This window comes from Crocodylus siamensis, chromosome 12, assembly GCF_052110815.1.
Source record: "Crocodylus siamensis isolate JL-2025a chromosome 12, ASM5211081v1, whole genome shotgun sequence".
Lineage (NCBI taxonomy): Eukaryota > Metazoa > Chordata > Crocodylia > Crocodylidae > Crocodylus > Crocodylus siamensis.
This window is the reverse complement of record NC_143406.1, coordinates 45,423,457-45,447,405: the sequence shown is the minus strand read 5'-3', so window position 1 is coordinate 45,447,405 and position 23,949 is coordinate 45,423,457. Positions and strand designations below refer to the sequence as shown.

Here is a 23,949-nt window from a genome sequence, read left to right as displayed (position 1 = left end):
CCACCAGCTCTTTTCACATTGCAAAGCCAGGACCCCCTCAGCAGGGCAGAAGGCCCCGTCTGGGCACAAGCTCCAGAGACACCAAGTGGCTGGGGAAAGGGTGTGAAGATGGGAGAAGAATCCAGCAGGACAGCTGCCCACTTCAGGGCATTTCCTTTGTGGGAGACTCGAGCAGAGCCTGAACAGGGCAGGGGCTGGGCCAGGTGGAGCCGACAGCAAGGCAGCTGACCACCCCCAGCGCCAAGGCACAGAGGAGAACCAGTGTGCAGACAGTGTCACAGCAATGAAGTTTGGCGCCTGGTGCAAAGCCCATAGCGACAACTTGCCCTCGCCCTGCGTGCAGATCTGGGGGGCACACGCCTCCTACACGTGCCCAGGTGTGCACGCAGCAGCAGCAGGAGCTGCCCTCTCCCCATCCCCGCACCCCCAAAATGAGCCGCTTGTGGCTCCATCCCACGCCCTGCCCTGGCTGGGCAGTGCCTGTTGGTACCCCTTTGCTTTGGTGCCCATGGTGGTCGCCCCACTCCCCCCTGCCCTTTGCTATGGCACTGTGTGCAAATTGATGCATGTGTGCACCTGGGGCTGCTGTGCTGGCCGTCTGCATGATTGAGGCAGGGAGGTCATGTACGCGGGAGGAGCTGCTGTGTGCGTGTGTGTGTGGGGGGGTGTTACTTTTAGGAATTTGGGCTGAAGGCAGCCTACCAGGGTCCTGCTCAGAGTACCTCTCACTTCCTCCTTCAGGGCTCAGGAGGGTGGGAACTGTGACTCACTGGCTGCTATTTACAGAGGTAGGTTTCCCCTTTAAAACCTCAGTCACTTAAGGGGAGGAAAAGGGGGAGGAGTACGCCCCTGCCCCCTGTGCCTTCTAGTCATTCAGCAAAACAGCTCTTCTGTGGGTAGTCGGCCCTGCTCTAGCTCCCGCCACGGGGACATCTGGAAAAGCAGGAGCCACTGGAAAAGGAGCTGTGGGGTCCTGTGCCTCTGCTCTCTGGGGTCCCAGCTGCGAGAGGCCATGGCAGGCAGGAGGCCTGGGCCTTGCCTGCTAGTGCTGAAGAAACCAGCAACTTCCAGTGACCCCCTGACTCCAGGAGCTGGGAACTGAAGGGAAAATACTGAATGGCACCAGAATTGCAGCAACAACCTGAGTGGGGGCAGCACAGGGACTGCCCAGCAGTACAATCCCACCAGGCTCCTGCTTGCCCTCCTGGTAGGCCTGCAAAGGGTCTTGATTTTTTGCTCGTCTGAGACCCTTTGCAGGCCTACCAGATGTACACCTTCTTAGACGTATACCTGGCTGGGGTCATTTTACCTCAGTACTCTTTCCTGCCGTGGCAGGGGGTTAGACTGGATGATCTACTCAGGTCCCTTCTGACCCTAGAAACTATGAAACTATGACCCCACTTTCCCCCCCAAACCCCCGTCCCACAATCCATGTCCATTGCCCAGCTGCCGTAAATATGCACAAAGCCACAATACAGCCGCCCACGGGGAGCACCGCATGCCTGCGGGCACTGGGAGGGGGCCACCAGGCAGACTCTCTCCTGGGACAGCGATCCATCTTTCCTCTTCGCCCCAACCGCTAAATCTCAAAGCCTCCTCTGGTATCCATCAGGCCAGTGCTAAGTCCCGTCAGCCTTTGCCAGAGGTGGAGCAAGGCCTGCCAGCACCCGTCTCCAGACTGCAGGGCTGGAAGCCCCAGCGTGGGGCAGAGTCAGGCCTCGCCGCCCAGCTGGGACCACATTTCTAAGCATTGGGACCTGGTTTCCCGTCAGCCGCTCTGGGCCCTTGTTCCCTGCAGTGGATGTAACCGAGGGAAGAAAGCAAAACCTCTCCCCGCTCTTTTCAGTTGAGTCAGAAAATGAAAATTCTCATTAAAGAAGCAGCCAGTCCCTGGGGGCAGGACACCACAGCTCCCACCTGGGACTGTGTTACGGCCCCGAAACCCTACAGCTGGGGCTGAGGAGGGCACTGGCCCCCTGGGCAGCTCAGGGCAGCAGGAACTGACCCCAAATGGACTCAGCGTCCACTCTGCTGCTCCGCTTTCTGCTCCCTGCCCTACCTGCCAACGTGCTGCCTCTCCTCGCCAGTCCGCTGCGTGCCGCAGAGTCTCTGCGCTCGTTCTCTTTGCTTCGCCTGGGGGATGAAGTCGGGACAGTTTCCAGAGCAAGGCTGCTGCAACGAGAAACCACCTGTTGTCTGCCCCAGAGCTTGTAGACAAAAGCAGAGAGCTGCCCCGCAAGCAGCAGGCGGGACGAGATGCCTCAGAGCGGGTAGAAGGGCAAGGTCTTGTATTACACAGCCCGAGGCAACTCACCACACTTGGGGACAGCTGTCTGTAGGCGCAGAAAAGCCACTGTCTCTCTCAACCACCTTCCCCAACACCCCATTTGAGAGGCTGTAGCAGCCATCCAGGCACAGGCAGCCCCACAGGGTGCCTCAGCCACCAGCAGGCGTCGAAGCCCTGCTCCCCGAACCAAGAGCCGGTGCAAAGTTACCCGGATGGCACCAGTTGGGAGGTGCGTGAGGCAGAGGGAAGATGGAGCGCTTGGCTGCTAACGCCAGGGCTGCGCGCCAGCCATGAGAGCGAGCCCTGAGCGCTAAGGTCAGGTGCAGAGCAGGGGGTTAAACTGAGTGGAAAAAACCAACCTTGTTCTCCCCGCAGGTGGTTCTGAGAAAGCAAGACACGGTGCCGTCTCCCCCGTCCCCAGCCCTGTTCTGCAGACAAAGTCTCAGACACAGCTGCCTGCACTGAGTCACTTCCGAGAAGGACCCTGGCTGTCTGGGCGAAGGAAGGGCTGGGGCAGAACAGCCAAGGTCAGCCAGACCCGGGAGCCAGAGGGCTTGTTCCTAGTCAGTGTCCTATGGGCATTCACGCGACCAAGTCCCAGGCAGGAGGGGCTCCCCCAGGTGGGTAGAAGGACTTGGCAGGCATGACACCTGGAAAAGCAAGATGCAAAGCCCTGAGTCTGACTTCAGAGAAGCTGGCTGAGCATTGTACAATTGGTCCCAATTAATGCAGAGGAATTTGGTCCCCTTGGATGTCAGTGACTGCAGGCCAGCCCCTCGGCTGGGTGGACCGTGCTTACGCATTGCCCTGACACCTCCAGTGTGAGTTGCAGACCACCACGGCACGGTCTGCACGAAGGATGGGTTTTCAAACACGCAGCCACGGTCTTAATGGAAACATGGGGCCAGAGGGGTCACATTTATGCTTCGTCACAGACTTGCCTGTCAGACTCCTTCCATGGACATGGGAAAACCAGAGAGTTTGGCAGCTCCCAGCAGTGCCAACATCACCTGCTCTCTGAAAAATCAAGCTATGCAGTTCAGGCTTCATCAATCACCCGAGACAGCAACTCTGGGGTCACAGCTTGGCTGGTCACCTTGGTGAAGCGGCAAGGAGAACAGAGCTGAAGGCTCTGCAGAGGTGGAGGTACTAAGGCAGAGGAGGAGAAGCAGAAGGTAACCGGGAGCAGGGGGCATTGCTGTGGGACAGGGGCATTTAGAGGATCGTGAGCATGAGCATGTCAGCACAGACGTGGGCTCAGCCTGCCGCTCCCCTGGACTGAATCGCACCCCCGGGAGGGAACAAAGGGCAGCAGATATCTGAGTTTCCCCATTTAATGGGGCAATGCAGAGGTCTCAACTTCTAGATCTACCCCAGCAAGGCAGAAAGATAAAGGGAGAGTGAAACCCCACAACAGCCCATAGCCCAGGGGTTTAGCCATTTATTTAGCAGATGGAAGAGCCAGCTGCAAGTCCCTGCTCTGTGCCCAGCAGAGTGGATCAAGCAAGGGAGCCCTGCCCAGTTTCCTCCCATCCCTCCACCAGAAAATCCATCCACCCTGGCTCTGAGAAGCCTCTCAACTAAACGCTGATGGACTTTTCCCCTTCTTTTCCCATGGGAGGCATCGGGTGTAGTGAATCAACATTTTCTGAAGAAGTCAAGCGCTGCTCTTTCTGGCCAACTTCTCTGTTTCAGAAGTACATCCAGTGGCTGAGTCACGGGAGATGATGACGTGGGGTACAGTTTAGGATCTCTTCTTTCCGTTCAGGCTGGGAGTCTGGCAGGCCAGAGCAGCATCCTGGAGGGATTATCTGGAGCTTCCTCACATGCTCTTTAGAACAACTGTGGTAGCAATCACCACCCCAAATTCATCCGGGGAGCAGCACGTGGTCCAGGGCATACTAGGACAAAGGAGTGTTTCTTATCCGATGACAGCAGAGTAGCACTGGAATGGGTGCATGAGACCAACCAGTGCTTGGCCTCCCTTCCAAGTGTTAGGATGTGGCTTCCCTAGATGTTCTTTGGTTGACGGTTTTTCACCACTGCTACCATGAGCTGGAATCTCATTACTACAACAGCGCTCTAGACAAGCTGCAGATGCAACTAGCATAGTGAAAACCACTCCTACAGTCACCCTTTGACCAGTGTTTGATGACGTGACAGTCTTCACCGTACAGTGCATCCCTTGCTGCAGCGGCTGGTGCCTTCTCTACGCTAGGGGCCAGATGTCCACATGAGCACAATCAGGACTGGTTAGGAGCAAGTGCTCAGTGTCTGTAGATGTGTAAACGATGAAGTGCCAGCATATGCGCTCTGCAACACGTACTTTAGTTCCTGGGTTTTGTAGCACTGATAAAACTCCCCATGCATTGAAAATGGCTTCCTTTGGCAGCTCTCTCCATCAACGCTTAATGGGCTTAATTAGGGCTCACATCTCCTCGTTAAGCACCAAAGTAAGTGGCATCTTGGATTCTGAGTTCTTTTGAAAATCTGGCTGCAATTGCAGGCACTGATTACTTGACAGTCTGGAGCCCCCAGGCGAAGCAAAGAGAACAAGTGCAGAGACTCTGTGTGTGGCACACAGCAGACTGGGGAGGAGAGGCAGCACACTGGCAGGTAGGGCAGGAAGCAGAAAGCGGAGCAGCAGATCAGGCTGGGAGCACATGGCAGAAAGCAAAACAACACATGGGGTAAGGGCAAGAAGTTGGATGGGCACTCAGGAAGGGCGTGGGGCTAATTTGTGGCACACCGAGAATTTCCTCCACCACCACCGCTCAGCCATTCCCTGACAGAAAGTCTCATAAAAAGAAAAAATAATTAGCTCCCAATGAAGGGGCATCAGTGCACAGATGGACAGACCCCACAGAGACATCATGCTAGCACAAGTCTCCCCAAGAATTTGGTCTGATCCATTTGGGATGTTTCCCACGTGCACTGACCAATCTCCGCAAGGACGCAGACCACCTGTAGGAGCCTAAGTTCACGGCTGACATTGCCTGTTGTGGCTGTTCATCTCGCAGAAGCGTGAGGCTTCTGCCACCAGGCCTTGTCTGGACCTGGCACCACCCACAAGCCAACACAATTTGTGCGAAAGGATAATTTGCATCCAGCGTCAATGGGGAGAAACCCCAGGAAGCACATGGCCCAAGCTCTAATCAAATCGAACTCTAATAATAAACCTCCTGAGTAATGAGCAGGCTCAGGGGCCGGGGTCACAGTGAGATGGCAGAAGCTGAGGAAGACTAAACTCCGCCAGGAGGCTAAACGTGAGTTACCTGCCTGAGTTTTCCTGTACTGGGCAGCATGGGATGGGGCTGGGCTCCAGGAGGACTGGGAATGGAAGAGGACCCAGGGATGGCCTGTGGGGCAATGTGGTTGGCAAGATCACAGGAGGTCTCAAGGTGCAGTCTGTCCCACTTCGCAGCTTGCCACCACCTTACAGCCCTGGGCAGGATCCTAGAGAGAACGTGCCGTGCGGTCACAGCGAGGTGCCCTGAGGGATGGAGGGGGGACACCGTTCTCACTACTTATCAGGCTGCAAAAACCAAGAACAACCCAGGGCTCAGCTCTCTCTGCCCTCTATCTGCTCTCCTCACAAGGGAGGGATGGCATCACCCCAGCGTTGTGCTCAGCCCCGATGCCGGGGGGATTGTTACTGCTATGCTCAGGCCCATGTGCTGTTGGTGTCTCTTCTGGATGATCCAGTGCACAGTGAGCTCAAGGGGACTTTGCTGGAAGAGGACAGAGGGGGAGACCAGGGAGGTGGGACACCTGGGCTCTAGCCCCAGCTCTAGAGAAGGACAAAGCACTGCAGAGGTCAAGAGCGGCTGCTGGTTGCTGTGGTTGAACCACCGAGTCGAAAGCTGCTGTCCAGAGTCGACCATGTAGCAGGTTTCTGGAACCGCGAATTCTTGCAGGGGGGAGAAGGGGGTTGTGATGCCGGAGCTCATAGGCACCGGGGAGGGGTGGGATGCTGAACTCCCCGGCTAGACTGCAACCTGAAAGCCCCAGCTGGACGACCAGGCGGGATAAACAAGCCGCCGTTCGGGTGCTGCTGAATGAGCCGCGTCAGAGAGAAAAGACCGGAGAGAGATTCCCACATCTCCCACAGAACGACAGGGCAAGCTGGGGGGTTGGCTTCAGAGACTGGCAGCTGGGCTCAGCCACATGCTCATGGCTTCGTGTCCCAAGGAGAGGCCTCGTTTCTGGTTTGGTCTCGGACCTGGTACAGTCATGTCCACACATGCAGCCCCACACGGTGCTGTGCTCACAGTCAAGACAGCTGACTTCTCAGCCAGGCTCAGGGACCAGCTCCTGCATGGCAGAGTCCAGCCAGCACAGCTCATGGTATTAGTCTCACAGAGTCCAAACTCCTCCCCTGGGACCATCTTGTCACAGCACCTAGCAAATGCTAAATGTGAACAATGGTGGTTGCAGGGTAGTACAGGAAGTCCGATTCACACCCTTCCTACCCACCCATTCCCTTATGCAGCGCATTGCACAGGCACAATTGACAGGGAGAGACTTGACCCCTTAAATGGGGGCAACGATTGGGACTTAGCTCAGCCTCATCACACCAGGGGCCTCATACCCCTGAGGAGGGGCTGCTCTTCAGGGAGCGGCAGGACATGACCCCAAGGTGCTCAGCTGGGGGGTGCTGGCATCCTAGGAGCCTGTGAGTGTGAAAGAAAGGGGAATACAGCCTTGTCACTTCTGCAAGTCCAGGGGCGTCAGGAGAGCCCCATCCTGCAGGGTTGGCCCTGGAGGGGGCTGTCTGGCAACACTGGGGGGGTCTGATGTTAGATGCTCCAAGCAGATCCCCAGCCACAAGTCTCCCCTTTTTTCGTCCTCTGGAAAATCCAGCACTGACAAGGCTTTTGTATTCAAGTGCTCCCTGGTGCTCCACTGACAAAGTGCCTGGTGTCTGCCCCATCCTTTCAGTGTGAAGTTGGCAACCCTTCGCTGGACTGCCCTGTCCTTTTTGGCCACTTTTAACCTCAGTCACATCCAGTGGAAAGCTGGGAGCCCTCCAGGGCCACAGGCATGCTGCAGAAGCTTTGCTGGCTGAGAGACACTGGCCCTGCTGTGTGTAAGGGGCATACGTGGGCTCCTGGTGCTGCCTGTCCTCACGGCAAGGTGCTGCGGCGGTAGACAGGACAATGCCCCGGGGGCAGAAGCCTAGGGTTTACAGCCATGGTCATTGCTCTATTACTGCGGCACGTTCATGCCAGTGTGGGGCCAGGTCTGAGCCAAGGGTGTGCAGTGCTCAAGGAGAGGGTTTCATGCAGGCTGGGTTTCGCCAACTTCTCTCACACGTATGTGGGGCCGTGCAGTGTCCTCTGGATACCGCAGGCAACCCATCCGCAGAACCTGAGAGGCCACGTGCCAGGGAACCTTGGCTCGCACCAAGGGGAAGGGGCAAAAGCAAAACCAGAGCTCACCGATGCCCAGGAAGCAGCTATTCATTTCCTTGAAAAGAGCCTCATTTACAGGGTACTCTGCATTAAAAAGTCCAGCAGCTTGCTGTACTCCTCACTGACAGCAAGGCCATAACCCAGTCTTGGGCACCTCTTGCAGGCATTGCTGCTTCCGCTCTTCCCCGGCTCGTCTCTCCCTGTGCGCCATCTTCTTGACAGGCCCTCAGTCGCCGGAGTTTCCATCTCACGGGGTGTGTCTGACACTTCCCCAAGGGGGTTTTGTTCTGAGTCAGGCAGGAATAAATCTGGGTGAAAACGTCAATAGAACAGGAGTTTTTTTTCTGAAATTGAAGTTTTTCAGAAATCCCATTTCAAAACAGCGATCATGCCCCACAGATGTCAGCATCATTTCAGAGCATGCCTTCCCGGGGGGATTTCCATGGCTCCACTAGGTCAGGGAAGGCTGCTTTGCTAAAGACCGGCAGCAAAAAAAAAGCCCTGCCTCAAGCAAACCCTTCTAGCCACACTTACCTCCAGCTGCTCCCCCTGTACCGTTCCCCTCCGCTACATACCAACTCCTGTGTCTCTGAGCCCTGATCAGGATGGGATGGCAGCGGCTGCAGTGTGAACTGGGTAGTCCTCCCCAGTGATACAACTCGGACAGTCCTACAGAGAACAAATAAAAGGGTTGGGAGTCTAGTCCCTCCATTTAACTCTGTGGTGAACCACATTTGGGGGCCTCACTGGTGCCTAGATTAACACTGGTCAGGGCCACACAAGCTTCCCCAAGGAAGCGGGTCAGTGCCCATGACTCGGGCATCTCCCTAGCAGAGGCCAAGGTTGCCAACTCCTGGGCATCTCCCCATCTTCTTTTCCCTTCTGTTTTGCAGACATCCCTTTGCTGGGTGCAAGGCAGGAGGCCATGAATAATTGCACAGATCAGCAGTACTGGGACAAGCTCTTGTGCCAATGCACCTCCTGCCGGCTTGTTTGCAAGGGGTCCACAGTCGAGCGATGCACTGCCTTCTGTGGTGAGTGCTCAGGGAGCCAACTGGCCAGGCTTGCAGACTGGCCGTGGGCACTGGAAAGGTCGGGCATTTACCCCAGGGACACCGTGCTGGGCAGTGCAGACTGGAGTGAAAGGCTCCGAGGAGTCTCAGCCCTTTGTATTGCACCAGTGGCTTTGTCCTTCAGAGGATGGGATCAAAAATGCCATGAAAAATAGCAGCTCTGAAGGAGCAGGTGGGGCTAGGGCTGAGGCTGGCCTGGGAAGTAGACTCAGGTAAAGCTCTCAGATGGCTCTAGCCCAGCAGGTTTTCAAGACAGCAACAAGAGGCAAAACTTTGTAGGAAGCACAATCCCCCTTCCTCCCTCCCAGCCATGCCCCTTCCACTTCCACTTATTGCAGCCCCTCTGACTGCTCTCCCCTACAAGAGCCCCAAAGGGAGGAGTCTGCAGGGGAGAGACGTGGCTGTAGGGCCCTTGGGTCCAGTCCTCCCCTGGGAAACCTGCCTCTGAGCATGAGAACCGGGAGCTGGCAGCCACAGAGGCAGTGCGGAGCTGGGCCAGGTGATCACCAGAGCCCGTGTCTGGATGGAGTCTCTCAGGGGTGTTGGGATAACTCTAATAACCAGAGCCCGGGGCGGGTCTCGGACCTGGCGGCTTGCTGAGGTTACCACCGGCAAAGGGGCTTTGTTACTAAAACCTGCTTTGTCCAGGCTGGCAGGGTCCTGCCAACAGCCAGCTGCCACATGCCTGCCCCTGTCACCCGTGTCTCCAGCTCTGTGGGAGGGCTGACGCGTGCCCTGGGCAGGCACCGGCTGCAGCAGGCAGGGGAGGGTACTGGAGTGCCTGCATGTGCCTTCTGCCAGCTCCCGGGTGGTGGCAGGGGCTCTGCTCTCTCCTACAGAGGTGGGTGATGGCAGGACGCAGGGAGGGCTCTGGCCGCCTCAGGGGAGCTCTGGGAGAAGGTTGTGCTGGTGGGATGGTGCAGGGCTCTCCCCGGCCACTCTCTTCTTGCTCTGTTCAACCATTCCCTTTCCCAGCGATTCAGCCCGTGGCTGAAGACCGCAACAAGGGATCTGGTCCCTGAGACTGGAGAGTAGGACTTAGGTCCTCCAAAGTCCGGAGCGAGGATGTGGTATCCCAAGGTTTTAAACATGAGCCTCCCTTTGTGCTTCTGCCACTGGTGGGCTCAGGCTGGGCTTAAACAAAAGGCAGAGGCCATCTTATCTTCACTTGGTGCTGGGGCTGGGCCTGGGGTGGGAGGAACCAGCAGGCACCAGGGTAATGTTTCAGGAGTTGGCAGTGCTTGTCCTGCTTGGAGCATTCTGCCTCCGACCGGCAGAGCTGGGCTCCAGCGTTGCAGGAGCTCCTCTTGCGAGGGGCTCAGCAGAACGTGTTTGTCTCCCTCCCGCCCGCAGCTTCCATGGAATGCAGCGAGCGCGCCGGCTCCTATTACGACACCCTCCTGAGAAAATGCATCAGCTGCTCTGACATCTGCGGGCAGCACCCCATCCAGTGCGCCTCCTTCTGCGAGAGCGGTGAGGCTGCCGCCAGCCCTGGCCATGCTCTGGGCTCTGCTGGGTGGAGTGGGGGGGTGCCAGGGCCTGTACCCAGGCAGGCTTTGCTGGCATCCGCCAGCCTGGGTGGGAGTAACAGGGGCGACCCCACTGGGAAGAGTCCTTGCAGGTCTCACCCAGGGAGAGAGAGGGGCTGGTCCTGATATGATTGCTGCAATCACTTCCACACCCTCCCTGCGTCTGCTTCGGAGCCCTCCAAGCACCAGCGCAATTTAGCCCCTCTTGCCCAGTGCTGGGAAGCGCTGATGTGCCGCTTGTCCCAATGACTTTCAGATAAGCTGGTAACTATCTCATCCACTGTGGCTGCTGTGGAGCAGAGGCCATGCAGCGACCAGGACCAGTGGCTTGTGCTCTACCTGCTGCTGGGCCTCTGCCTCTGCATCCTCATCTGCTCCTTGCTGCTGGGCTGGACCCACTTCAGGAGGAAGGGGGAAGTGGTCTCCTGCCAACCAGGCCCAGGGCCATGCCACAAGAGAGAGGATTCGTCCAAAGGTATGTGCCAGCTGCTGGAGGGCAGGGGGACACTGTGGCAGAGTCCAAGGGCAGAACAGGGCACAGCTGAAGCCTGACACAGGCAGGTAGCAAAGGGCTGGCTCCTGCAACACATCTGGGGTGGGTGGAGGATACAGGTGCTCTAAAAACTACATCTGCTCCTGATGCCAGCACGAGGTCTTGGACATAGACTTACAGCCAGGAGACACCCTTGATGCTCCTCTGAGCTCCTACGTAACAAGCCAGAGAACTGTCCCCAGCACTGTGCTCAAGGACATTTGCTATGACAGCAGCCCAGGGGCTTAACTGTGAATCCCAGATTTCAGAGACCTGGGAGGGCAGCACCAGAGGGGGAAGCACTGACCTGGGACCACCAGTTTGGGATTCAAATCCTGGACTCCCTGTGTGATGTCAGGCATGTCACAGACCCCCTTCCTCGCAGTGCATATCCCATCTCCCTGGGTTCCTGTATGGAGGCTCCAATAATACAGCACTGAGGGCCATGCCAGCACACAAATCCAGGTCTAACCCTGGGCTCTGGTGCTCAGTTCTGGCCCAGACACAGACTTTCTGGACCTCAGTTGTTCCTGTACCAGCCTTCAAGATCTCTGGCTCTCTCCTGGAGCCCTTTGTTCTGCAAAGCACTATAAAGGGAGCTATTTGCACAGGGCATGGCCTAATAATCAGCTTTCAATAAATGAGGCACAACAAGAACCTCTTGAGAGAGTCGAGGAGGTGGTTTGTGGCTCGCCTTGGAGAACAGCCAGGGAAACCACCCCAAAGATGAGCAATTACATGTTCAGGTTCCCACCCCTCCATAGCTGATGTGTGTACCTGACACAAATGCTGCCACCGCTCAGTGTGCAGCAGGATCACATATGGCCTGGTGCTGTAATCAGGTGAGCATTGCTCTTTGCTCTGCTACAGCCCTGAGCATACAAAGCTTTCAAGCACTTTATACAAACATTAATAGATTGAGCCGCGCCACCCAAGTGAGGTCCGGGTTATAGCTGGGCATTAAAGATACAGAGACATTTAATCCTGTGGTAGAGACTCCAGGGGTAAGACAACCTCAGCCCCAGGCTGCGAGCTGCAAGTTCTCCTCTCCAGGAAATCCAGCCCATGGTTCTGCAGCAGCCCAATGATTAGGCGATGGCAGTGACTGATGTGTGCCTGGCTGGCACTGCTGGCTTCTCCTTCTGGTGGCTGGCACCGGCTGGCCGACAGCTGGTCCTGTCCCAGGGATGAGGAGTTGTAAAGAACAAGCCTGTCTCTTCCTTTCTAATTAAGCAGCCAAGCAGCCATCAAGAGCCTGGGCTCTAATAATGGTAGCAATCCTGTTTGCTCAGTCTGGGCAGCTCGCAAGAGGACTAGTGTTCACTTGGCAGGGACCCAGCTGAACAATGGCTTCTTGGTCCCTTGTAGCAGGCTGGAGGGGGCAGCTGTTCCATGTGCCCAGCTCCCAGGGCCTTCAAGGGCAGAGCCAGGTGCTGAGTGGTGGCCATGCCAGGCCCTGGAGCTCCAGCTGAGTGGCGAGCAGGCTTGTTTGCAGGAACAGGGGGCCTTACTTCGAACCCTGCCCCTGCAAAGCACCACAGTAGCTCCTGGGGGCCTGTGCCCTCAGAGGGTAGGAAGGTCCCTGTCCTGAGAACCAGGCTGCAGAGAGAAAGCTTGTGCCAAGGAAAGCCACTGCAGAGGTAGGAAAGGGGACGAGACTACGACAGACTCCCAAGTCGCAGTGTTTTTGGAGACTGGCCAATGCATGGCTTGGATGGCCCAGGTTCAATTCCTTACTCTGCCAGACTCCCTGGTGTGACTGTGGGCACGTCGCTTGGTTTCCCTGTGCCCCCATTCCCTGGCTGCAGCCAAAGGGAGGGAGAAGCAGAGCACTCAGGCTGGGGGCCTGAGAGGGAGAGGATGGTGATTCTCGCTCTCACAGGTGGCAAACACACCATGAAGCCTGCCATGGCACGGGCCAAGCAGAAGCTGATGTCCCAGGATGAACTTTGTTCACCCCTCCAGCACAGAGGGGCTCTGCTGGGTCCCAAGCTGTTCCCACAGTGCCAGGTCCTCCTTTCCAGCTGCTCCCTCTGTTTCCTATACAGCTTTTGTTTTGTGGTGCTCTTCCTTGCAGGCAGCAGCTTTAGGGCTGTTCTACACATGGTGAGGTGGGCGGGGGGCCCGAGGTTGCAGAAGGGAGGGGAGAAAGCCACAACTCCAGAGGCAACAGCCGCAGCCAGACACGACATGACTTGGTTGTTTCCTGTCCTGTGTTTGCAGATCGTTTAGTGGAAGCAGGAAGCGCTGGAGATGGATTTGCTGGAAGCAGGATACCAGAGCCAGTGGAGACCTGTGGCTTCTGCTTTCCTGAGCAAGGGGCTGCCACACAGGAGACCAGCCCGTGTCACAGTAGCTTCTACCATCTAGGAGCAAGGGCTGCTGTCCCTGCCCCTGAGGATGGCCACTTCAAAATTATATGCTCTCCATCGCAAGAGAAGACGCTCACGGCATGAACTCACAGAGTCAGGCTGCTGGCGACCACACAGAAGCCCAACTACTGGGAAGAAAGCTGCTTGCCCTTAATTTCTGCCCTCTATTTCCAGTAAGCACCACTATACCTTGCCTGCCCACCAGTCACACTTACTTTTGTACTATGGAGTGGGATGGCAGCCCACTGCCGCTACTCTCTGCAATGGAAATAAAATTCTCATGATCAGTCTCAGGAAACCTCTTGCTTCCTTTCCCATTTGGCAGCCTCTGTCTGCTTGTGGGTCAAGCGAACCAATCTTTCAGCAAAGCTCCTTCTTCAGGCACCGGCATCACTGGTACTGCCCCTTGGCCTCTGCAAACAAAGGGCGAGGGACTGCTAGGGACCCTGCTCATAAGTCAGGCAGTAGGGAGCGAGCTGAGCAGCTCCAAATTCACGGGTGGGGAGGAACAGGAGAGGCTTTGCTTGGTTTGGGGCTGGCCCTGCAGGGGAAGAGGTACCTTTTTGCTGGGGTGGGGCAAAGCAGTGAGGGTCTTCCTCCCCTCCAGATGGGGCCTCTTGTGGCGGGGGGGCATGGCCCCCACAGCCAGGCTCCCTTTGGCAGGATTTTCAGTGGCCCACAGACCAATGGTGACCAGGAAAAATCACATCCCTACATACTTCCACCCCTGAGCCCATGGCCATCAGTGTACCAGCAGAAAGTTCCTTATCCCCAGCCAATCACCGGTACTTTAGTGCTTGACATTTCCATCCCTGTTCTGCGTGAGACGCCTCCATACCTTGAAAACTTTGCCAAGGCTTGAAGCATATAGAGATTTTTAAAAGATCTTTTTAAAAATAGCTTTAAATGTCTCAAACTGTCGTCTTCTAGTTACAGATCACTTTTTTCTGGCCTTTCTCTTGCTCCAGCCTCCAACCATTATTGCCTTCTGGGCTGGGGTCCAAACTTCAATAGAAGCCAATCATTCCGGTTAAGGAAAATTCAGTAATGCTGTCTTTACAATGCATGGATGGTGTTTGGCAGTATCCCAAGAAGCCAGGGCTGTGCTGACCAAAGCAGCATGTCTTGTAGCTTCAACCGAAGCATCTTGGAAGCAGAGAAAGCTCAGTAAGGAACGGGGCAGGGAGGGGAGCCTGGCCATCAGGTCAGGTGCTCCATTTCCAATATGCTGAGATGGGATTCATGGGGAGGCGGCTGGTTTAGCAGGCCGACTGGTACATGAATGACAGGTCGCAGCGACTGCAGCTCTCAGCCACGATCATCTGAAATAAGTTCTGTCTAAATAGCTGGGCTCACAGATCTATAGAGTAGAACATCAAATGCAAACCTGTGTAGAAATTGGTTCAATATTTAGTTAAGAGCATTGCTTGATTTGTGTTTCTGCCTCTGGCCTTGCAAGCTGACTACACAAAGGAGACGTCAGTCCTTAGAGGCACTGGGATTTATGAGCACAAAGATGAATGGTGTTGGGACAGAACTCTCCCAAGGCCAAACATTTTCAGAAGAGCCCAGTTAATTTAGGTGCCTCTGTTGTGGTTACCCAACCTTAGACATCTTCAAAAGGCCTAGCTTTCAGATGTGCTTGAAAGACCTGGCCCCTGTAAGGGCACATCTAGAATCCAACACTTTGGAGAGGTCTTAGCTCCAACACTTAGGTATGTAGGTTTTAAAACCTCATTGGGACAAAATTGGTGTCTAGGGCTACATGAATCTTACACTGTGAGGATGAGAAGCCGCCTGCCTTGAAGAGACTTGCTGGGGACTCTGCCTTGTAGAACTGAGTGCGAGGAGAAGCACCAGGAAACCAAGCTCAGGAGACTCAATATTTGTCATGAGAAAATTACCATCATCTTTAGACAGCTAGAAGAAAGTGCAAGCGAGGTGTTATAATACTGCCAACAAGTGCCACCTTTAAAAAACAAACAAACACATAATACATCTCTAAGAAACTATTTTAAAATATTCCACCCGGTTAGTATCTTCCTGCACTGAATGGGGCTCTTGTCTTCTTGGCACTGCCATGTCAGTGCCCCAGGAGGTACCGCTGCAGACAGGATAACCTCAGGACACAGAGTAGAGACAATGAGGACATAGCAGAAACTGGCCAAAGCTGGAGAGCTGAAGGTGCATCTACACAAGACGCTAAATGTGCAGTAAACTCATTCTATTGCGCATTAGCACATCATGGCAACAGCTGTGCTATTGTGCTAATGTGCAGTCAAATGAGTCTACTAAACATTAACATCACTAAAAAGGTGTGCGCCGGCACTACTATGGCACATTGACTTAGTACCTCTTATTACAGGTACTAAACTTAATGTGCACTAATTAGAGTGCATTAATGCATGTGTAGACATGCCCTGAGTGGCTTTGAGGTGAGGCGAGGACTCCAGCTACCACGTATCCTGGGTTGCCAGTAGAGTTTCTCGTTAGCCCTAAATTTTCATCGTCCTGAATTGCCCTCTGGAGGACACCAGGGTGTAGTTAAGATATCTTGCTATAGCACCAGAGGCATAATGTAAAGCCTTGCTCCAGGCCCTGCTGAGGGCTGCCCCCCACTCAACCCAGGTATTGGCAGGCATTTGGCCATTCAGGCTGGGGGGCTTGTCAAAAGGTAGGCAGATGTGACACCGGCCACACTGCTGTCTGATGGCTTATCTAAGCTCACCTACTGAACTGCTTGGGTCTGGCAGATGCAAAATGGCACTCAGACTCAGAGCAGCAATCTCTGTTCCCACATTCTCCCACACAGTAGTTGAAGTCCTTGTGGAGGGATGCAATGGCAGGGACCCGTCTTTAATTGCACGGCATGTACCTTTAGGACAATGAACACAGAAGAAAGGTGAAACCTTCCCAGACTTGCATGAAATCTCCTCTTCTCCAGCCCGATTTCTCAAATCTGGCGACTGAGCCTTGAAATGCTGCCATCCGAGGCAAAAGGCCTGCCTATCAGGACGATGACGCAAACTGGTGATCTTGTACTTTCCTGTTAAAAAATAACACACGTTTGTGGGCCTCTCACATGGGAGGGGTGGGCAGGGCTGTAGCACTGTGTGCAACAGGAAGCATCGCTCACATCACTGGGGCTTACAGGGAATGGGAGGAGGTTTCTGTCTTGGTCAGCAGCTACCAGCAAAGTTGTTGGTCTTTGTGGAAGTAGTTGTAATGGAGGAGAATGAGGCTGTTGAAGAGGGATGTCCGGCAGCCAGCACAGACAGCAGCTCTAGGCCCAAGCAGTTTCAAACTGAGACACGGTGGTTGAAGACAAAGGCTGTTTCCTGGCAGTTAATGACTGGCTGGAGGATGACGCAAAACCAGCCGGTCACTGCTTGCCAGGAAGAGCTCAGCCTACAGGTCACTATTGCTATTTCTTACCTGTGTGACATTTATAGACAAGGGATAGGAAGCTGCTCCTTTATACAGTTTGTTTACTGAGCTTTGTTCAGCAGCCTCTGGAGCACAGAACTGAATTGCTCAATATTCCTCCATGCACAGTGGAGAGGATACCCAAGGTCTCCTGCAAGGCATGGCACCTCTTGCCTTCTTTGTGGATAAAGACCATGCTGGGGACAGGTGCTTTGTGCACAGCCCTGGAGAATGAAGCAATGACATGACGCGAGTGCAGGACGGTCCTGCACACCCGGGCCAGCATGACTCAAGGTACCCCAAACCATGGAAACTATTCAGGCCTGAGCAAGGACTTCTGTCCCCATAAGGCTTGCTTTGGCTGCCCTGCCAGCAAAGGGTGATGTGGATATCCCCTGGGATTTCGTTTAGCGTGCAGGCACTGGTGTTCTGAGAACGAGATTGAGACCACAGAAATTTTGCTTTACGTGAGCCTAACAGATATCGGAAGGTAGCAGCTTTCCGCTGATCATCAACCCAGGCCAGGTATGAACTGGCCTCCGAGAAACGAGACGTGTCTTTTCCCAAGACACGGTGCTCGTAACGCTTCGAGGGCAGCAGCTTAGCTTAGCTTAGCTCAGATGCTCTGGGCTCTCTTTCACAATGCCCGGGGAAGTGATCCTACTCACTGGGGGGAAACAGCTCCAATCCTCTCTCTCCGGTGTCTGCCAAAAGAGGCAGAGCCTCATAAGTGAAATAAATAACAAAAAAAAAATCTCAGCCAGAGATCTCCACCCCCCCGTAAGCCGCGCAGTTGCAACCAGGATCCGTTTCAAGGGGGCTGAAGTGCTCATTAACAGCTCAAACAAAGCAACATTAAAAAAAAAGAACGGTTAGCATGACAGCGCACGCTGCTCGACTCTCGCGAGCCAAGTCCCCCTGTTCGCAAGAAGGCCGGATACTGTTCTCATTCATTCATTAATTCAGAGTCCACTTGCCCTCTGGCAGGCCTCCCTCCCGTTACCAAGCAACCCGCGCAGTCGAGCGGCCCATGCTGTAGCTGCTATTAAGTACTAGCTTTTCTCTGGCACTGGCTGCGACGGAGGCAGGGAGAACAGCCGTGCCCTACAATAGAAGGCAGCCTGCGTTGCTGCAATCCTGGAGACCGCAGAAAAAAGCCTGTCAGGCGCCAAGCTATTATGATAAATGGGAGGTGAATGTTCCACATGCCCTCCCCCTCCCCCCTTTCTATGGGAATTTAGTCCAAACAATCATTGTATCAGTATTGAGGGGAAAAGGAACACAGAATAAGCCGTCAGCCCGATAGGCAACGAGAGAACAGGATATTTGCAAACGCCAAGTACAAACAATTAGACGCGTTAATGCAACAGACTCGAGAGAACCAACAGAGTCTGCATCCAGGCAGCTGCGGCTACCTAATTACAGCTGGCTGCACACGGCAGAACCGACTTCCTCCGAGCGAGGTTAGCGATGTACCCGTCTAATAGGAACAGAGCAGTGGGAGCTCGCAGTGGCCTGCTTGGCTCACTCGCTCGCCAAAGTGATTTCGGCTAAAGTGAATTAAGGCCACTTTCATTCTGGATCAGGGCAAGGATGGATGAGCAATTACTGCAGAGCAGACGGGGGCGAGGCTGCATTGTGCATCTCCTACTCCGTGCCGATGGCCTGTGTGCACGCTTCTGCCCCACGGATTTATGTGGGACGGTTTGGATAGGGAAGACCCTGCCTCGGACAGGGGCTGGGACTAGAGGAGGCCCCTTGCAACCCGACTTCTCTATGAGTCGAAGTGGAAGCCTCCTTCTTCGAGGGAGACGTTACTGCATTTTAGCTTCCATTCACCGATCGCGGGGAGAGTGCGCCTGGCCAGTAGCTTCAGAGCAGTTTATGGCCAGTAAAGTCTGGCCCCTTTTTCTGCATAGCAAAAATATGCACATGGCCCTACCTTAAAAGCATCCGGACAAAGATTTAATGCAGTGTAATTAAGTCACTTTAAAAATCACACCTGCAGTTAATTCAGATTAACCTTCCCGAGGCCCCCTCTATAAAACACCCATGTTTTGTAGCTGAAAGTACAAGGCACCTTGAAGTAACAGACTGAAATGATGATCTCCCCCTAGTCAAGAGGCCAGGGGGAGAGGGAAGGGGTCAACAGACGCATAGTAAGGGTCTCTGGCCTTTATTTTTGCCTCATGTACAAAGCTATGTCAACACCAGCAGCTAAGCGTGATGTGCCAGGTTACACATGCTGGTTCCACCCAGTCACTGGGAATTTCTTCTGCTGCTTGGTCAGGGCAGTGCTCAGCACACAAGGGGCAGGTTAAGCTGCTTTCCAGAGTGCATTTAAAGTCAGGAGTCGAAACAACAGGATAATTAGCTGTGGGCTGGTTTCAGCTCCTATCAGTCTGTGAGGCAGGCATCACTCAGCCCGTGCCCTTACGAAGCACCAAAGGCCTTGCTGGGTTTCCCAGGAGCTGACGTGGAGAAGCAGCAGTGGGGGCAAGGCAGCAGCAGGGATCCTCCTGGTTCTCTAACGTACGTGTCTGGAACAGGATCGTAACATCTTTTATGCAGAGGCGGAGAAAGCACAAGGCCTAGTGAGGCAGAGATTTTTACAGGGCGCTGGTTGCCACAGTAGTGGCAATCCTGCCACTCCCCTGTCATCATGATTTACTGTTGCTGGAGGTATCAACCAGCCTTTCTGCAAGGGATGCAGGGACTGAGCTTCCAGCCAAAAGCAGCTTTCCGCTTGCTTGAAACTCTAGATTCAAATGAAGCACAGCAGTGAAAGGCACCCTCCCCCCACTCCTTTAAAAATACATGTCATCACAGATCTGGTAATGCCAAGGCTGCGTCTTCCCTTAGCGCATGACACAGAGCATAAAGGCTGGTTCCACAGAGCTGGCTTTGCCCCCCGAGCCCTTTCCTTGCACGCGATGAACACGGTGGATGGGGCTTGCTCCCGTGGATGAACCTGCGCCAGCAAGAACACAATTCCTTCCTTCGCCTTCAGCAGCAGGAAAGGAAAGGGAAGGGAGGGCTAGGCTTTCGGTGCCACAAAGCCAAGGATGCCTTTCTGCCACAAGGTGGTGCCCCGTCTTCGGTAACATCCAAGGTGGTGGCTCAAGCTGCATCAGGAAACACGGGTTGAGGAATAATGAGAGGCTGCTTCTTTTCTTCCACTGCGAGCTTGCTGCATTATTAAAAAGGTAGCAGAAGCTGTCGTCAAGTATCTACACAATAAGCACACGCAGTTCTGGGTGCGTGTGTGCGTACGCACGATCCTTTACACTCCATCTGCGGCTCTTTCCTTTGCTACGACAACTCTGCAGCACCCACTTAAATGCGATCTTCACCAAATAACATCTGAACTCCTCCAAGCTGGAGGATGGGGCAGACGGGTTAAGCAAGCCCGGTGTACTACCCACCAAGCAGGAACCGTGCTGCCTGCTGGCCCCAGCCCCTTCAGGTTTGCTTCCCGTATTTGGCTGGTGGGTGCACTAGATTCTAGCTGGTTCAAACAGACATCTGAGCTTCTGCCGCTGTCAGTGGGTGTTGCAGAAATCTCTTGCACTACAGAAGGGCTGGCTTGTTGTCTTCCTCTGGGCGCGTGAATCAACAATGGGAATCCAGTCTGGTGTGGAGCTTCAGTTGCAAGATGCTCATTCCAGAAATAGCTTTGCTTAGTCTCCTCCCATCCCCTCTGCTGAGTACATCACACCGCTCTCCAGATCCGTCTTAAGCAGGTAGGCACAGCCGAGTTGTCTCCAGATGACAGGGGTCGGTTTAACCTCTTCTCATTCTCCGGTTAGCTCTGCAGACAAGCTCTCTTTGCCTCAACTACCCCAGTCCAGGCTGCACCCCTGACGAGGAGAATCTTTTGCTGCTGCTGCCAACACGTCTGAGTACATATGCAGAGATCGAATAAGACTGTTTCCATGTAGCCCTTACACAGAAATACAGGGCTAAAGCCTTGGCCAGACCAGGGTTTGTAAAACCCACTGTGCAGGGGAGGGGAGGGGAGAGGGGCAAAACCATTTTTATTACTGTTTTCAAGCTTTGCATTGCAAAGGGTTAAGAGGTGAACAAACCCTTTCCCCCTTGGACTGCAATTCAATTTATGTCCCAGCCTCCTGGGAGTAAGACAGCGCATGTCAAGTTACGCCAGTAGCCAGCCTGGCCAATAGGACACTTCCGAAGAGAGCGGAGAGAGAAGGGAACAGAAATGTGTTTGTGACAAGGCCAAAGTGTGCCAGCGACTAAGGGCACAGGACGCCGACGAGGAGGCCGGGATCAGGCACAGAAGTGAGACGTATGCAAAGAGTTAACAGATGTGGGAGGACACAAGGAGCCAGTGAAAGCCTGGTGAATACAGCGGGAGAAAACGCTTTGTTGACTTCCTTGCCAGTGCATTGCAGAAGTGCTCCATAGCAGCAGAGCCATCCCTCCCTGCTCCACTGGCAGCAGCCATCTCTAGCAGATGGTACGTTTTCAATACCAAGAGTCTTGCAAACACCACCTTCTTGCTACATCAAACCGACACACATTTTTCCCCCCCAAAACAAAAAGAACCAAGACCACTCTTACAGTATAAACACGCCAATTCATTCATTTTACTGATGGTTGCATTTATGAATTTCATTCTCGTGAAAAAAAGGGAATAAAAGGAAAAAAAATTAAGAAAATAGCTATTTATAGAAAACAAAACAAAACAAAAACAAAAACGGGGCTCAAACAGAACAAGACTCTGTGCTGATGCTGTGATGAGCAGTCCAATGGCATCAATGGTACCTGGGCCGCAGGCATGCTTGGAAACCTGTCTCAGTACTGTCGCTTCGGTTCCACAATCCAGGGTTTTCTTTTTTAAGTTTGTCGAAACAAAAGAGTCTAATAGTTTCATACTGTATTTATTTAATAACTAAAATTCACAAATAAAAAGATACTTGCAAAGTCCTTAATTGTGTCATCCCCTCCTCCTCCACTTCACTGCTTTCAGACCCATATGCATAAAAAAAAATGGGCTTGGATTTTTTTTTTTTGAATTATAACTGTTATATGATTGGTCAGTTGGAGCTGAAGCACCAATGGAGAAGATGCTGTATGGAGATGAGGGTACACCCCCCTTGCCTTCCCACACACATTTCGGAGGACCACAGGAGATGTACCATTGCCCGGACTCCTCTGCTCCCGTTTCCCCACCCAGAGCATTCTTTTCATTGTAATATTTCCTCTCTTACGTGACTGACTGTAGCCTCTTTATTTTTCCCCCCTTTCTGTCCTTGCGGGACTGCATACACATTGGACATTGTTCGTTTCTTACTCCGCCAGGCTGTGAGCCAGTGTCAAGTAGGTCCTGTTACAGCTCAGTGCTAGTTGTTGTTTAATGGGTCTTTTCATTTCAGGTAGGTTTGTGTGTCATTTCAGAAGGCTTGCTTATTTGCTTCCTTTCATTCATCTGACAAGCTGCTGGATAAGGCTACTCGTACTCCAGGAACTGTTTGTGATAGAACAGCAAATATCTGCAAAAAAAAGAAAAGGAAAAAAAAAAAAGAAGAAGAAAAGACACCATTTTATCTGCACATTACAGCAGCTTTATAGTAATGACCCATTCATGATAAGAGGACTACTGGCTTAACATTATATTTTTTTTTTAGGAAAGATTCCAGGGAAGCGTGTCAGCTTCCTACAACGACCAGGAAAAGTCAGTTAAAAGGATTTTATCACCAGCGCAATCTGGTCATTAGAAAACGAGGGGTGAAAGGGACCTCAGGAGGTCACATCTAGTCCAACCCACTGCTCAAGGCAGGACCAGCCCCAACCAGATCATGCCAGCCAAGGCTTTGTTTAGCTGGGTCTTACAAACCTCTTTGACTGTGCATCCTGAAGCTATAGTCACGGTTTGAAAGCTAAGCAGGAGTGTGCTAGGTTACTACTTGGGGACCATTTTCTGAAGCAGCTGCAAGACTGAGGTCTCCACCACTTAATTGTTAAAGATCCAGTTCCCCTTGATTTTAAAAAGAACCAAGGACCCTTGCATACCCACCCAAATCTGACCTGCACCATATCTATCACATCTACCTATGCTTTGCTTTGTGGTTTCAACTGGATAAACTTCTCTTCTCATCCAAAGTACCATGCAGTCTTTCTGAGGGCTGCTATAAGGCTACTGAACTCTATACTCATATGAAGCCTGCAGTTCAGTGAAGCAATCTCTGTGCATACTGCCCCTCCCCCCCCATCTCAGCAGGTTTGCTGCAAGGCTCAGTTAAAATTGGAGACTGAGAGCCACAAAAAGACTATTACCTCTCATTTCCTCCCCCTCCCATAGAGTTCCCTTAACCTTTTGCCTGCTTCCACAGATGGCGGCCCAGTCAGAGTCAGCATTTATTTAGATAGTGACTAAATGGATAAGATTCCTTTCAGTTAGTTAACACTGCATCTTAAAATCAGCTGGGGAGGCTACTGTTGAGAGGAGCTGCAAGCTACTTCCACAGATGAGACCAGCCCCAGAAGCAGTGCTACCCGTTTCCTTCCAAAACAAAAACCCACTAAACTAATTTGGTCCACTGACCTTTAGAATGAACGAATGAATGAAAATAATTTGGCACTAAAAAATGGGTATTATAAACCAAATGCATATTGCCAGGTTGATTTGCAGAAAAAGAAAAGTGAAAACCTATTAAAAAATTGTAAACTGAACATCTGTGCCTACAGCAATCAAAGGAAATGTCAGGTATAATTAAAAACAAGAACAAAACAGATCTGATCTTTCCAATACCAAACCCATGGTTGGAAATGCCAGCATGGAGGCGATTACAGATTTTAAGTTGTCTTATTTATTCTCAAAATAGAACACAATCCCTGATGCCTCTCGAATGACAAACATGTACAAATGCCTTTGTGCAACTTCCCAGTACTTGCTGGATGCAAAGAGTTAAAGCCACAGTGTCAACATAAAATCAATTGAAAGGAAAAATTAAAAGTACTAGCGTCACACCTGCTTTCCGCACTCCCCTGCCTCTCTGTGGTTCAGCGTTTCCTACTGGCTTTTCTTCAATCGCTTGCCGTTATAGTAATCTTAGAGGGGTTTTACCTGGCTTTTCATACAGAGTCATGGCTTTTGTTTTCGGGGTGTCTGTTCAGATATTTATATGACACTCAACACCATATTGTCTGATCGTCAGCTGGGGCCAAACAAGCCTCTTCCATTTGCAAAAGCTTAAAAAAGTCTTCCTGATCTTTGTGACTTCAGGTGGAGAAGGAAATAGGGACAGAGCACCTGTCCTGTTGGTGACGTTGTAGGATCTTGTGTCTCCTTG

The 23,949-nt window shown here is 53.0% G+C and overlaps 2 protein-coding genes and 1 long non-coding RNA gene across 4 annotated transcripts in view; 1 reads left to right on the top strand and 2 right to left on the bottom strand.

The window, feature by feature from the left end:
* The first annotated feature begins 3,405 nt into the window (after positions 1 to 3,405).
* Positions 3,406 to 13,477, top strand: TNFRSF13B (TNF receptor superfamily member 13B). Its single transcript, XM_090024642.1, has 5 exons — positions 3,406 to 5,553; positions 8,595 to 8,735; positions 10,128 to 10,247; positions 10,560 to 10,778; positions 13,059 to 13,477. Exons 2-5 carry the CDS (start codon positions 8,627 to 8,629, stop codon positions 13,289 to 13,291), a joined length of 681 nt encoding a protein of 226 aa, XP_089880768.1. The 5' UTR covers positions 3,406 to 5,553; positions 8,595 to 8,626; the 3' UTR covers positions 13,292 to 13,477.
* Positions 6,805 to 17,502, bottom strand: LOC149855068 (uncharacterized). Its single transcript, XR_016438786.1, has 5 exons — positions 17,302 to 17,502; positions 16,083 to 16,253; positions 14,984 to 15,127; positions 8,277 to 8,370; positions 6,805 to 8,009 (listed from the first exon to the last, which is right to left on the bottom strand). It is a non-coding gene; the product is annotated as an uncharacterized LOC149855068 (long non-coding RNA).
* Positions 17,503 to 21,521: 4,019 nt separating this feature from the next.
* Positions 21,522 to 23,949, bottom strand: part of USP22 (ubiquitin specific peptidase 22) — a 180,406-nt gene continuing 177,978 nt past the window's right edge. For both annotated transcript variants that reach the window (XM_090024813.1, XM_090024814.1), the window contains one exon: positions 21,522 to 22,149. In XM_090024813.1, the coding sequence (XP_089880939.1) occupies positions 22,107 to 22,149 (43 nt within the window). In that variant the 3' untranslated portion in view covers positions 21,522 to 22,106. The remainder of the gene's footprint in view (positions 22,150 to 23,949) is intronic.